The sequence below is a fragment of the Chiloscyllium plagiosum genome, chromosome 25 (assembly GCF_004010195.1).
Source record: "Chiloscyllium plagiosum isolate BGI_BamShark_2017 chromosome 25, ASM401019v2, whole genome shotgun sequence".
In the NCBI taxonomy this organism is placed as follows: domain Eukaryota; kingdom Metazoa; phylum Chordata; class Chondrichthyes; order Orectolobiformes; family Hemiscylliidae; genus Chiloscyllium; species Chiloscyllium plagiosum.
Window position 1 is genome coordinate 23,708,181 of NC_057734.1, and position 16,193 is coordinate 23,724,373.

Sequence of the window (16,193 nt, forward strand, 5' to 3'; positions counted from 1 at the left end):
ATTTACCCTCCCCCCACCTAGTCTCAGTCCCAACCCTCAATCTTCTTCGCGACCTCTCCGCCCCCAACCCTTTTCCGGCCTATCACCCTCACCTTAATCTCCTTCCACCTATCGCATTCCCAAAGCCCTTCCCCCAAGTCCCTCCTCCCTACCTTTTATCTTAGTCTGCTTGGCACACCCTCCTCATTCCTGAAGAAGGGCTTATGCCCGAAATGTCGATTCTCCTGCTCCTTGGATGCTGCCTGACCTGCTGTGCTTTTCCAGCAACACATATTTCAACTTTAATACAAGTTCACCTTAATTTCTTCCCATATACCTTTGTATATATATCATTAAATAAAGACAAATCTCATCTAAACTCTATTAGTTAAATCCGCAATAATACATCTGCGATTACATTCTTACGACCCGCAACATGTACAATTTTTAAATTGAAAGTCTGTAGCATAAGACTCCAACAAAATAGTCTCATACTCTTGTCTTTAAAGCATTCTAAGAACGTAACAGATTGTGATCCATGTACACAACCATCTCCGACACATTGCTCGTGACATACAGATTAAAACGTTGTAAGGTCAGTACCAAACTCAATCGTTCCTTTTCAATCGTGGAATATTTCCTCTGGTGGATGTTGATTTTCTTCGAAAAGTAACCAACTGGGATTTCAATTCCATTCTCATCTTCCTGCAGGAGTACAGCTCCAACTGCAATGTCACTAGCATCGATGGCGACTTTAAAACATTTTGAAAAGCTTGGTGTAGCTAAAACTGGTTTGGTGCTTAATATCGATTTCAAATGGTCTCTTGGCGTGGTTCTGTCCACTGAAACTTTGTGTTCTTCTTCAGCAAATCAGTTAACGGTGCCTCTACACTGCTGAAGTTTGGAACAAACTTCTGATTGATTCTTCGGACTCAACGGATTCTAAGCACCTCTTTCTTCAAGGTTGGTCGTACAAATTCCTCGATGGCCTTCGTCTTTGTGTTCTGTGGGGTCAACCTTCCATGACCGATGTTATGTCCTAAGGATGTTTGCTTTTGCAAATTCCATTTTATTTAAGTTTATCACCAGTTCTGCTTCTCATAGTTGTTCAAAGAGCTCTGCCAACTGTATTATATGATCTTTCCAGGACTTACTAAAGATCACTACATCATCCAAATAGACTGCAGAGTTTGTTAACCCAGCCACAATTCTGGTCATGAGTCTTTGGAATGTGGCTGGTGCGTTCTTCATTCCAAAGGGCATCACTTTAAACTGATATAGCCCATTTGGGGTTACAAATACAGAAATTTATTTCGCAGACTCTGATAAAGGGACCTGCCAGTAACCACGCATTAAGTCCAACTTGGTGATGTACTTAGCTTGTCTGACTTTCTCGATATAGTCCTCCAATCTCGGAATTGGACATGAGTCTGATTTTGTAATGTCGCTGACCTTCCAATATTCCACGCAAAGTTGTTGAGTCCCATCCAGTTTGGGAACTAAGACAATCGGCGAACTTCACTCGTTCTAGCTTGGTTCAATGATGTCCTTGTCGAGCATGGCCTCCACCTCCTTCTGGACCTATCTGGCTTTGAAAGGATTAAGCTGATAGTGGTGTTGTTTTATTGGAGCAGTACTTCCTATGTCTATTTCATGTATAATAGCATTAGTCTTCCCCATCTTATTCTTACATATGTCCTTATATTGCAGTAACAAACCTTTCAACTGCGTTCTATGCTCCTGAGACAGATAGCTTTCTAATCTATCCCACTCCTCAAGGACTTTTTCATTTTTTAATTTATGTTGAGGCACATCAAAATCCACATCATCTGGATTTGATTCCTCCCCACTCTGTACAGCAGTAACTAACACCTGTTTCTCCAGTTCTTTCTCTCAATTATAATACAGCTTCAACATGTTCACATGACATACTCGATACATTTTTTCCCCCCCTCTTTACGAGATAGTTCACTTGAGTCAACTTTTTCTCTAATTTGATAGGGACCACTAAACCTGGTTTTGAAGGGATCTCCTATCACTGGTAAAAGTACTAACACGTCATCCCCTCGGGAAAATGTTCGAGTCTCAGAGCTTTTACCTGCCACCTGTTTCATTCTATACTTTGCCCTCTTTAGGTGCTGTTTAACTAACTCATCTACTCTATTTAATCTCTCCCTCACCTCCAACACATAATCCAAGTGTGAGATCTCCGACTTTGGTACTGTCAATTCTTCTTTAATTAACTTCAAAGGGCCTCTCACTTCATGCCCGAATATTAACTCAAAGGGAGTGAACTGAGTAGATTTATTTGGGGCATCGCTAATGGCAAGCAATACGAATGGGATACCTTTATCCCAATCATTCGGGTAATCCTGACAGTACGCTCTCAACATGGTCTTCAAGGTCTGATGCCAACTTTCTAAAGCTCCCTGGAATTCAGGATGATACACACTGGATTTAAAGTGCTCTGTACCCAAGCTATCCATAACCTCCTTAAGCCTAGTAATAAAATTTGACCCTTGGTCCGACTGAATTTCTCTTACCGTGTGAAGAAAGCTACTGACTCCTCTACTACCCTTTTTGCCTTGATATTCCGTAATGGAATTGCCTCCGGAAATCTGGGCGACACATCCATTATGGTTAACAAGTACTGGTTCCCACTTTTAGTTCTTGGGAGGGGACCTACACAATCAATTATAACCCACGTGAAATGTTCTTCAAATGTGGGAATGAGCAACAAAGCTGCTGGTTTTAATACTGCCTGCGGCTTACCTACCATTTGGCATGTATGACACGTATGGAAAAAGTTAACCACATCCTTTTGCATTCCAGGCCAATAAAAATGTTTTTGGACCATAGCCTGAGTCTTTCGTACCCCTAGGTGACCTCCTGCAGGTAGTTCATGTGCTACCTGTAACACCTCCTATCTGTATACTACTGGCAACACAATCTGGTGTACTTCGGCTCATTTCTCCTCTGCATTAGCCTGCCGAGGTCTCCATTTCTGCTTTAGGATTCTATCTTTCAGATAATAACCCTCAGGAATATTCTCTGACTCCTTTTCAGAGTACGCATCCACATTTATATCTTTTATCATCTTGTCTTGCTGTTGCAAGTCTCTTAGCCTTTCAGGACCAAACACTTCTGTCTGATTCTCTGCCTGTTCAGGTTTTTCCTGCACCATTACATGTATCCGCTAACTGAACCTCAACTCTTCACCTTTCTTTTTACTTTTCGCTTTGTGCTGTGACATATGATAGTGGGATCTGGTTACCACACAGTCTGGGAAAATACCAGGATATTTCTGTTTTAACTCCTCAGTTTCTTGGTCTTCCTTGGGTTTCTCCAAAACAAGGGGTGTCACTCCCATCTTGAATCCTACCAAATCATTCCAAAGAATAAACTGAATTCCTGGAACTGACACTCTGTCAATCACTCCCACTGTAACTTCCCCAGTCTTGTGTTGGCATTCCAACCTGATCCTACAAAAGGGAACACCAAATTTCTGTCCATCTATCCCACAAATGACCACACTCTCGGGTAACAGATCAGAAAGAGTGCATATTCACTCATCTCTTACTATCAGCGACTGGTTAGAATCTGTACCTCTCAAAATGATAACTTCTTGTCCTTCTCCCCCTATTCTTTCTGAGTAAACTTTACCCACAGAGGGAAATTCTTTGTCAAGATCAGGTACTAATTCCATACCCAGCCCCTACCTAGACTGTGCACTCTCCTGTAACTCCTCAGCTCTTCTTGGAGTTTCCTTTGCTACTTTCACTGATGCCACTGGCTTAGCTTCTTTTACCACATCTTTTCCCGGAGTGCCTTTCTTTAATGACCAGCTCTGTGACTTTATGTGCCCCACTTTACCACAGTGGAAACACCTGAGGCCTTTTACCTCCTTTCTATCCTATTGGGCTTCTTTTTTATCCTGTGGTAAATTCTTACCAGTGCTCTCTACTGTTGGTTTTGTTGTGTAGGATCTCCCCTTCTCTCAACTTCTATCCTTTACAGGGCAAAATTCTGGCTGGAAGCTTCTCTTATGCACCAACATGTGCTCATCTGATAATTCTACTGTCCTTCTCACTTCCTGAACTTTCTGTTCCTCCACGTGAATTCTTACCATCTCTGGAAGTGAGTTTTTTAAACTCTTCCAGCAGAATAATCTATCTTAAGGCCTTAAATATCCTATCTATTTTCAAAGCATGCACCCATCGATCAAAATGACTGTTTAAGTCTTTCAAACTCAACGTAAGTCTCATCTGGTTCCTTCTTTGTGTTTCTGAACCACTGTCTATATGCTTCTGGTACCAATTCATAAGCACTTAAAATAGTCTGTTTGGCCACTTCATAATCTCTTGACACCTCATCTGACAGTGCAGCAAACACCTCATTAGCTCTGCCTACCAGTTGAGACTGAACTAGCATTAACCATAAATCCTCAGACCACTTCATCTGCCTAGTTAATTTTTCAAACGAAATAAAGAAGGCTTCAACATCTTTCTCATCAAAATGTGGCAGAGTTTTGACATATTTATATATATCACTACCTTCTCTTTTAATTTCTAACCTGTTAACTTGACTTTGCTGACTAAGTTGCAACTTCTCAAGTTCAAATTCTCTCTCTCCTCTCTCCCTTTCTCCTCTCTTTCTTTCTCCCTTTCTCTCACCCTTTCTTCTTTTTCTCTTTGTTTATCTTCTAAGTCCATTTTCCTCAATTGGAATTTAAGTTTTTCTACCTCCGCTGCGCTTGTCTTTCTCTCCGATACACCTAAGCAACTCCTTGACAATTTCAGCTTTACTTTTGTCCTTGGTTAAACCCAAATCTAACTTATTTGCTAATTCTAAAAGTATGGCCTTTTTCTTTCCTTCTTAACTTCCTTGGCAAATTTGAGAATCATCTTCAAATCCCAGAACCTCTTTATCAATTTTAAGAGCTATTTCTCTCACTTTTAATTTAATCAACCACAAGTCATCAAAATTAAACAAATTGTCTCACCTACGTTTTACTTAAAGATCTAGGACACTAACCTGCAAGCGTTTAGATTTGCTGGGATTTTTTGTACCGCCAAATCTATTTAAATCTGACTAAACCAGTTCAAATCCTGGACGAGCCCCAGATCTGTTACAACACAAAGTAAATCCTCCTGCTTAATTTAAACCAGCAACACAGAAAAAAACTTATCCCATGCAGTAACTGAAAATTTGAGAGGCCAAGAACTATTTAAAGTAAAAATCAACAACTTTATTTCTTAAAGTATAACAGAGAATAATTAAATCACAACTATTTACATCTCCTTTCTCTTTACCTTCCCTTCTATAATACTAATCCGATAAAACTACCAATTAAGATTTACAGGAAAACTCAAATTTTAAAACCAGCCAGTGGTCGAATCTTCTCTCTATCTTCGTCAGTAAATTGGTTCTCTGGGTCAGTGTTGAGGTTTTTCTCTGTGCAAATTTCTTCTCTAGACAGATACCTCTCAGAGTTCAGACTAGCAGTCTACAGCTGTTGCTCTGGTGGCAGTTCTCCTCCCAACTGTCCAATTTTCCCCAGTCTTTTAACCCAAAGCATCGGATTGTGGTTTGGCTTTTAAGATTGTCAGTATACTCAATTCAAACTTGATTGGAATTTTGTATTTTTCGGGGTATAATTTAAACTGATTGGCCTAATTAGAATCTGTTTGGTCATTTTGAGGCAACTAGCTGACCCAGTAGCTGGACCACATGTTACGTTGTGTCTTATTGAAAACACTTGGTGCTCTCACTGCTAGGTTTTACTCTTTTAAAGGTATAGAATATGCACATCTTCAAAACACCCTGTATATAGTTGCAGCATGACTTGTCTATTTATACATTCCATTCCCCCTACTATACAGGTGGACATTCAATTTGCCTTCCTAATTTCTTGTTTGTGCTTGTCATCTTTTCGTGATTCCTGTATCACCAGATAATGCAGTCTCTCTCTCTATTAAAGAATAATCTGCTTTTCCAATCTTTCTGCTAAATTGGACAATCTCATACTTTCCCACATTATACTAGATCTGCCAATCATTTAATCTATCCATCTCTTCTTTTTTACAGAATTTTTGAATCCTCTTCACATCTCGGTTTTCTATCTATCTTTGCATCATAAGCAAATTTGGCTACAGTAGTCAATCCCGTCATCCAAGTTATTAAAACAGATTACAAATATTTGAGATCCATCATTGTAGTATTCTACTAGTTAAGGTTTGCTAACCTGAAAATTATGCATTTAGAGCCCACTGTTTTCTGCTAGTTAGCCAATCCTCTATTCATGTTAATGTATCAATCTTAACACCATGAGGTCTTATCTTGTGCAGTAATTGTTCATGTGGCATCTTATAAAGCCTTTTTGAAATCCACATACACTACACCTACTGGTTTCTTTTGATCCATCCTGCTTGTTGCATCCTTGATGGACTCTAATACATTTGTGAAACACAATTTTCCTTTCACAAAATGCAGTGTTACATTTGTGGTTGTCCAATCTACTGGGACTATACCAGAATCTTGTAAAATTTTGAAGATTAAAATTAATGCGCAGACGATCTCTGCAGCCACCTCTTTCAAGACCTTAGGATACAGGTCACCAGATCCAGGAGATTTGTGATCACGACTATTTCAAGTTCCCCCATAACTTTTGCTCCCTTCTTTTCTACTATTCTTTAGGTGTATTTTGTGAAGACGGATATGAAACACTTCTTTAATGTCTCTGCCATTTCCATTTTTCTCCATTACTAAATCCCCAGTCTCAACCTATAAGAAACTAATGCTCACTTCTACTGCTCTTTTTATATACCTATAGAAGTTTTACTGTCCATTGTTATATTACCATTGCTCTCATACTCTTATTTCTCCATTTTATTAAAAGTTATCCTTCAGTGGTTTCTAGAACTTTGTCCATCTTCTCGTCTATCACTATTTTTTGCAGCATTGCATAACCTTTCTTTCAAGTTGATATTATTTTCTTAGTTTGTCACAGATGGGCAACCTTCTCAAAAGTCTTTCCTTCACACTGAAATATACCTTTGTCAAAAGTTACGGACCATCCCCTTTAAATGGCTGCCACTACTTCACCACCATTTTATCTTTTAATCATTTTTTTGCATTTCACTTTAAACAACTCTGTCTTCATAAATCAAGTTTAAAGAAGAGTCAGGCACTAGTGTCACACCCATATTTCTCATCTTCAAACTAAATGTGAAATTCCACTACGTTACAATTACTCTTGCCAAGAGGAGCCTTTAATAAGGTGATTAATTTATCTTGTCTCATACACATTACCTAGTTGGTTCCAGAATGTAATGTTCTAAAAAGAAACACCTGTCCTGAATATACAGTACAATCCTATATGCAAGTTATCTTTATCAATTTGATTCATTCAAACTCCCATGTTTATTACAGTACTTTTCTTACAAGACTCCATTATTTCTTCGTACATACCACATGCCACTGGGCATATACTATCAGGAGACCTATAAACCACTCCCTCCGGTGACATGCTCTTTGCTATTTCTTTAGCCAAATTGTTCTACATTATATTCTCTGCAACAAGATCAATTTAATTTACTGTACCTATGTCTAAACAAGATCTCCTAAACGTCAATTGGAGAGTATCTATTATTGCTGAGAAATTTCTCAATTGATTTAAATCTTGACTTTTTCACCAAATCAAAATTTTAAAACCCAAGGTAGAAGCAAATGATGGCTTGTCTTGAGAGTTGCTTTATAAAGGACTGAAATATAATGTATTATTATGTTGCTATGGTACTGTGATATGTAATTTTCAAGATTCCAAAGTCCAAATCACTAGAAATGAGGATGAATCAATGATTAGGTCAATTGTATATAGTCCAATGTATTTTAAATTGTTGGAGAGTTTGTTTTTTTTCTTGTATAAAGTTCTGATAAATATGCATTAAACAATATGAAACATCCTTACTTTTAAAATTAATACTTAAAATGTGCACATCACTAATACTGTCTATCTCTAGTTAGCCTTACAACTAAGGAGATTGTTAGGCCACTGCGGTAAGCATTTAAGGGTTAAACATACTGGTGTGGGACAGGAAATGCACACAATAAATTTAGGCTTGCCTGTGTTTCATTTCTATTTCTAAAGTTCCGCCATAGCATTTGAAAGCATTTACTTATATAAATAATTTAACTAAGAACACAAAATTGCCAGATGTAATTCTAAAGCAAATCGACTCTCTGGAGTTTTTAAGCAGCTCAAGCAACCCTTCAGATTAGCAAAGTGAAGTCGTTTTGAGAGATTTGTATGTGCCAGGCAAGGACAAAGATAACAACCCAGGAAATTTGCTGGCCCCAAGAATGACCCCAGCCTGCCCTGCAAAACACAACATCCAGGCAGAATAGGAATACATAAATGGTTTTAGATTTGCATTTAACATCAGAAAGTCAAAGTAATTTGAACCTTCAAAGACAGGAGAGAATATATGTAAAGAGAAAGCAAAATTTTAAGTTATAATTTAAGGAAGACAGAAAACTAATATTATAATACAGTTGGAGAGAGGTTCTGTACATGATTCCACTCATTAAGATATCATTAGACAGTCAAGATATCAATTAAGGAACATGTAAGTGGATGAATACACATCAATGCCTCAGTGCACAGTAGTAATATGGGATTACATTAGTGTTTTTAAAACTTCTCAATATTTGAATGCAGTCTTCTGTCACCATTGAATGATATTATCTGAGAAAATTTGCCCAAAATTGTCCATTACCTTGGTGTACAGAATCTGTGCTTCCATCAACAGAGACTGTCTGCATGCTGCTGGAGTGGGGAGCAGTAAGCAGTTCCACATCAGCTCCATCAGACCTGAAATAAAACAAATTGAAACACTTCATGCAGTTTAATATTGTCTTAAATGCCATAGATTTCATGGTATCTAGAAGGTGTCCAAAAACCTGAAAGATTCAAGTAAATGGTCCTTTGGAGCAAATGGAAGATAACATCATTTACATCTCATGATTATCATATTTTTCAGATTTGCCATGAACCATTGGCTTTGAACAACAGATTTGGACTTTTCAGATTCCATACCTGCATGTGCACACACCAGCTCAAATAAAGGGACAATGGTTACAGAAGTCTTGGGAAATAAACGTCAAGAAATCAAAAACAAAACACTATACCTTTTTAGTGGAATTAGATGAAAAGATCTTCAGATTATTTGTATAAATAGTAGATAGACATTGCAAGAGTGTAACCACTTACTGTGCTCTATTTATTATACCTGTGATTAGCTGACTCTATAATGTCAGTAATTGATCATGACAGTGAACTTCCCTGTACTGATTTCTGCTGCTGCTAGCTTTCTCCTACTACAGGTTCAACCACTACTTCCTTTTAGGTGAGGTACTGGTTTGGTCTGACAATGGTACTTTTCAGTTAACTGATAAAATAATAGTAAAGGATGATAACATCCATTGTTATGCTGTTCCCCAAAATATTTCTATTTATAAAGTCTCTAAAAATACACAACAGTTTAAATTTGACATCATAAAGTGCAATACAGATCAACATCTTTGAATATAGTACATAAGGTACTCACTACACTTGCCATTACAGATTATATTTACAATGCACATTTCCGTTTCACATTAAGCATTGTCTACTGCGTACAGCTGGAGAGGTTCTACTTGCTTTCCAGTCTCGTTATATGATTTAGCCTTACCCCTTAGAGCCATTGCAATGGCACCTCCTATGTGCTGTGTTATGGGGAGAAGGCAGGAAATAGCATTAAATGAAATATCCATTTGGAGAGTCTGTATAGATGCATTGAGCTGATTGGCCTCCTTTGGTGCAATAAAATTTTAAGATTCTGTGCAAGTTTTGTTCATTTTCAAAAAAAATAGTTCCGGACCTTGCAACATACCAGCCTGCAACACTCAGTCATTAATAGCTCCTAGAAATTCTTAGGCAAATCAAAGAGCTTCTTTCACCATTTATTCGGTCTTCCAGTGATAGCTGATGCCCAGCTCAATGTGCATCCCTGGGAACAACCCATGGACCACTTAGTCCTATGATAGACAGTTGATAGAGATGAACTGGATAAAAACGTCTGCAGCTATTTCAACATCTGCTCTGTAAAGGGACATTCCAAAAGGAAGTAGTTAATGCTCTCTTTCTAACTGCAGTCACCTCATGGGAATCTTGCAGAGCTGGAATGTCTCTCAGTATAAAGGACAGGTCTAACCGGGAAAGCCCATCTCACTGTCAGCTAAGCCATGTACCTGTGCTTGTTTTGAGCCTTCCAACAATGAGGCTCCCTGCCAAAAAAAAACTGAATTTGTTCAGGAACCATTCAACGGGATCAACCATCTCCTTTTCCCATGTGGATGTTACATGCAGTCCAATTCCTGAGAGACTTCTTGCCCCTGGTCCTTTCCTGCACAAAAATATTCACATTTGGCACAGTCAGACTGAGTGAAGCATTGTGCGGCATTGTGGTCAGGCCTAATTGTTTTTGTTTGTGCACATTCCCTCCTACTTTCCCATGAAAGCATGAAATGTCCTTAAATCTGCCTGTGTTTATATTAGGAGAAAGTGAGGACTGTAGGTGCTGGAGATCAGAGTCAAAAAGTGTGGCGTTGGAAAAGCACAGCCAGTCAGGCAGCATCCTAAGAGCAGGTGAGTCAATATTTCGAGCATAAGCTCTTCATTTCTGATGAAGAACTTATGCTCAAAACATTGACTCGCCTGCTCCTCGGATGCTGCCTGACTGGCTGTGCTTTTCCAGCACCACACTTTTTGACTCTGTGTTTATATTAGTGCACTACTAATAGAAGTCCATAATAGGCTGATGCTCTGATGCTGGCCAGATGGATTCCAATGCGTCAGCAGCAAAAGACAATAAGTATGTATTATTTTCTTTGAAGTGCAATAATCGTAATTGGAAAATAATTTTACATGAAGAAAAAGGCAGCATTGGTAAACCTGAGCTGTTTCCAAGCCGTAATGAGTAAATCTGTTCGATAGCTCCCAGCAGGAGCTATGTTCAGAGGATGCACCTTGGAACTATTTTTGGCGCCATCCCATTAATATCGCAGTACTGCTACTAAAAGCAGCACAGTCATATAAAGTGAACGGTGATGGCATTCTCACTACTTTTTTAAACCCAGAGTTATATGGCTCGTGCTGATAAAGAGCCTATAGCCACAAAAGCTGTCTCTCATTTATATTTCTCATCAAAGACATTATTGATTAGCTTTAAAGAGGAATAGAACATATGAGTAAAGAAACGTATTAATACTTAGGCTTAAATAATGGTCTGACTAGCTTAGCGACAAAGCAAAACCCAAAGCCCTCACTTACACTCCTCAACATTCGAGCTGTTGTATGGAACTGGCAACCATGACAGAAAATGAATGAAGATAGAAGTTTCTATTTAAAAATAGTGTTTTATTCATTACTGATACACAAATACATTAAATAACTCTCAGAAAAAGATTATTTCTGTAGCTCATTACAAATTGGATGTTTGAATTATTACTGCATCTCAATCATGAGGTGCCAAAATAAATACTAAACTTTACTAGTTCACGTCACACTGGAAGGCGAATGTCTATATTTCAAGACACCGTGAACATGTCAAATAGGGCTTGGAAAAAGAAGCAAAGTGTTCAGGATATGGGTTACAGACAATCTGTGCGTCAGTGGGGTCTGGGCCAAGTCAAGCTATCATTAGTTTTCACACAGTTAGTCAGGAAATGTGCATCTAATTCATGGAAACATGAGAAAAGCGGCTGAGAGAAGACCGAGTGCAGAGTTCTGTAAATCTCACCATGATTAATTGCTGACACAGTTCTCAGTATTTGAATAACAGGAAAAGCCTCTCACTGAGGCAGTCAGGAGGCCCAGATAATATACAAACCCTGCAGACCAACATGTGCTTCCTGAATTTCCTGTCATAGAGGCAACTATTGTCACCGTTGATCGAGATAACTGCAAAACAAAAATCTTATTCCTTTATTTCACTCAGAACTTCTAATTCCAGATTTAAACATTATTTTTATTTTTAAAATGTGCAATCTATTGTAATCTTTTGAAATTTTTGCTCATTTAAGTCATTTGTGTTTAACATTTCACTGTTGACATTGACTGTAGATACTGGCCTGTAGTTCAACGATAAAATACAAAAGTCATTAACAGGTACCAAGTTTATTCACATTCATGAAAATACCTGAAATGGAGCAGTTACTGAAATGGAACAGTATTATTTTAACAATTTATTTCAGGGTTAGTCCAGAAGACCAAAGCACACAGAAGTAGGCCATTCAGCCCATCAACTGCTCTGCCATTCAATTAGATTATGGTTGATTTGACAATCCTCAACTCAACCTTCCTGCATTAAGTCCGTAACCCTTGATTCCCTTACTGACTAAAAATCTGTTTGTCTCAGTCTTAAATATACTCAATAACTCAGCCTCGACAGCACTCTGTGGTAAAGAATTTCACAGTCTCTTTACCCTGAGAATGAAAAAACCTTTTCTATCTTTAGCGGGTGACCTCTTCTGCTATAACTCTCTCCACTGGTCCTGGACTGTCCAACAAGAGGAAATGATCTCTCCATATCTGCCCTGTCAAGTACCCTATTAATCTTACATACTTCGTTTTTAAAAATTAATTCATGGGATGAGAGCACCGCTTAGGCCAGCATTTATTGCCTATTCGAGGGGGCAGTTAAGAATCAACCACATGTAGGCCTGACCAGGTAAGGGTGACAATTTCCTTCCCTAAAGGACATTAGATTCAGATTTACATTGTACTGTCACGTATATTCCAGTACCGAAGTACAGGAGTAAAGTGACAAGTGTCTAATGTTGCCACACATGGCGCCATGTTAGGTACAAACATACCTAGCTATAAAAGATTCAGGTACAAAGTAGTAAAAGGATCAAAGTTAAGCATTACAGACCTTCATAGATTAAGCAGAAAAATAAAGAAATAAGGTAATAGTTCATATAGTCCTTCTTAACATAAACTAGAAAAATAAAGGAATAAAGTTAAAAGTTCAACAGTCTTTGATTATGCCTTCTAGGGCCTCAATCTCCCTCGCTAGGAGACCTCAACTGTGACTCCTTGATGCCGTTGCTGGAGATGCCGGGGCGTCCCTCACTACTAGTGCTTACTATGTTGAGCCGCAATGCCATCATTGCTGCTACTGCCGCTGAAGCTGCCGGCTCTGATCTCCTCCTGCTGCCTCCAGAACATGTCTGAGCAGAACCCGCTCACAGTCTCCGATTGCCGGGTATGCGCTGGGCCTCGCTCTCACCACTGGCCATCTTGGACGCTGAGCTGAGAGACATATCATGGGTCGCTGAAGAAGTCTTTCTCTTGGCTGAGAGACCACCGCAGGGTGCTGAGAGAGCACCATAGGACACCCAAAGACTCCTACGCCATGCTGGGAGGACATCACACCGGGAGAAGAAAGAAGAAACACAAAGACAGAAAAGAAAAAGGGAAAAAAAGAGAAACAGGTGGAGTGGATGAGCTTTGGCTGAAGCGTCCTACTCTGCTGCCATCTTGAATTAATCTTAGTGAACCAGATGGGTTTTTCCAACAATGATTTCATGGTCATCGTTAGAGCCTTAATTCCAGATTTTTATTAAATTCAAATTCTAACATCTGCCATGGTGGGGTTTGAACCCCCAGAATATTTCCTGATCTCTGGATTAACAGTTCAGTGATAATACCACTAGGCCATTACCTCCCCCTCAATAAAGCCATCACTCATTCTTTTAAATTCCAACAAGTCCGGACCAAACTACTCAACTTCTCATGAGAAAATCCTTCCATTCCCAGAGGCAATCCAGAAAAGATTGACTCCAATGCCAATATATCTTTGCTTAAATAAAAGGATGAAAAGTTCACAGCATTCGACATTAGGTCTGATTAAGACCTTGTATAGTTTTAGGAAAACCTCCTTATACTCCATTCCCTTTAAAATAAAGGGCAGCAGTCTACTTGCATTCCTTATTAGCTGCTGAACTTGAAGGCTAGCTTTGTGAGATTCATGCATGAGAATGTTGTGTGCTGCAGCTTTCTACAGTCTTTCGCCATTTAAATAATATTCAGCTCCTCTATTCTACCTGCCAAAGGCCAGCACGGTGACTCAGTAGTTAGCACTGCTGCCTCACAGCACCAGGGACCCGGGTTCGGGTGACTGTCCATGTGGAGTTTGCACATTCTCCCTGTGTCTACGTGGGGGTGCTCCGGTTTCCTCTCACAATCTAAAAGATGCACAGGTTAGATGAATTGGCCATGTCCTAATTGGACTTGTTGGGCCAAATGGCCTGTTTCCACACTGCAGGGGTTCTAAGCTCAAAGTGCATAACCTCACATTAACCCATATTATATTCCATGTCTCAAGGTTCTGCGAACTCACTTAACCTATCTATGGCCCTCTGTAGACCATTTGTAATCCTCACAATTTGCTTTCCCACCTATTTTTGTGTCATCCACAAACTTCGCTATAGTAAATTCACTTCCTCAGGTCATAAATAAAACAAAGAATTCAGATGCTGGAAATTAGAAATTGCTGGTGAAATTCATCAGGTCTGGCAACATGTGTTGAAAGAAAGCAAAGTTAACATTTCAAGTCCAGTGTGCTTTCTTCAGTTCTGAAGAATGAACACATACAAATTCAAAGAGGTACAGAAAATTTATCCATGATTTCCCTGATCAATATTTTTGCCTTAAATCAGCCCCATAGTAGATAACATAGTCATTATTGCATTTTCCTGTGGAAATTTGTTGGCAATGTTTCCTACATGATAACACTTAAAACCCTTCTTGGTTATTAATTGGTCTGTTATCATGAAATATGCTGTATAAATTCAAACCTCTATTCATTTTTCCCTTCTCTCTTGAATAAGCTCTTAAAATGTGAATACACTTTGTTTTAAAGACTCAACTTTAAACTATTTCATTGAATGTTCAAAACATCCAAAGTACATAAACGAAAAGTGCTATGAATGTTGAAATGGAAAATGTTGGAGTAACTCAGTAAGTCTGTCTGTAACTGTAGAAAGAAACAGAGATAACAATTAAAGTCCAATATAACTCTTTTTCGCAACTCTAGAGATATCACACTTGAAACATTAACTCTGTTTCTCTCTCCACAGATACTATGAAACCACCTGCACTTCTCCAGTATTTTCTTGTATTTAATCCAAAATCTGTTTATTCGCTTTTGAATGTCTAGAACTAAATAATGCTAACAGCTGAAATTATAAACAACAGTTGTGTAGAATTGTTAAGGCAAGCTGTTCCAGTACAATTATAGATGGATATGCATCCAACAATGTGGAAAATTCCCCTGGTATGTCCGAGGGAGACACAGCATGAAGAATACAAACTGGCCAATTACCATTTTATCAGTCTGCTCTCAATCATTGACAGTGCTGTTACTCTTGCTCAGCAATAACATGCTCACTTTGGGTTCTGCAGGAGCCATACTCCAAATCTTATTGCATTTGTCCATACATGAAAAAAAAACACTGAATTCTGGAATTAAAATAAGAATGGTTGCCTTTGTCAAAGCAACATTTGATTGAGTATGACAACAAAGAGATCAAGTAAGATTGAGGTCAGGAGTTGGCAGGAAACTCCCCGTTGGGTAAATTCATACCTAGCAGAAAAGGAAATAGTCATAGTTATTGGTGGCCAGCCGTCTCAACACAAGAACTTGGCAGCAGCTCCTTGTGATTGATATTTTCTAACCAGCTTATCCAGAAATGTTAATGACATACCTCTGGAGCACGTAGGACTTGAACCTGGGCCTCATTGTACAACGGTAGGGACACTACCACTGTGCCACAAGAGCCCTCTAGCTGATCAGGATAATGTCGTATGCACAACCATTTCCAGCTGTTTTTAATGACCTTTTATCCAAAATAAGGTCAGAGGTAACATAATCCATTTGGACTTCAGCAAGGCTTTTGATAAGTTCGACCCAGGTCTTTGATAGTGAAGGTAAGAGCCCACAGGATCCAAAGAAATTTAGCTAATTGCATCCAGAATTGGCCAAGTGGGAAGAAACAGAGGGTGAGGGTTGTGTAATGATTGTAATGAGGTCAGCCAGGTGCACCTCAGAATGAATTCCCTGATTGGAGCTGTTACAGTGGCTCAGTGGTTAGCACTGCTGCCTCACAGT

The 16,193-nt window shown here is 39.0% G+C and overlaps 1 protein-coding gene across 1 annotated transcript in view; it reads right to left on the bottom strand.

Annotated features, from left to right (window-relative positions):
* The window catches only part of LOC122562652 (SH2B adapter protein 3-like), a 69,841-nt gene that overhangs the window by 34,024 nt on the left and 19,624 nt on the right, over positions 1–16,193 (bottom strand). The window contains exon 3 of the mRNA XM_043715676.1: positions 8,757–8,851. Coding sequence (XP_043571611.1) covers positions 8,757–8,851 — 95 coding nt within the window. The remainder of the gene's footprint in view (positions 1–8,756; positions 8,852–16,193) is intronic.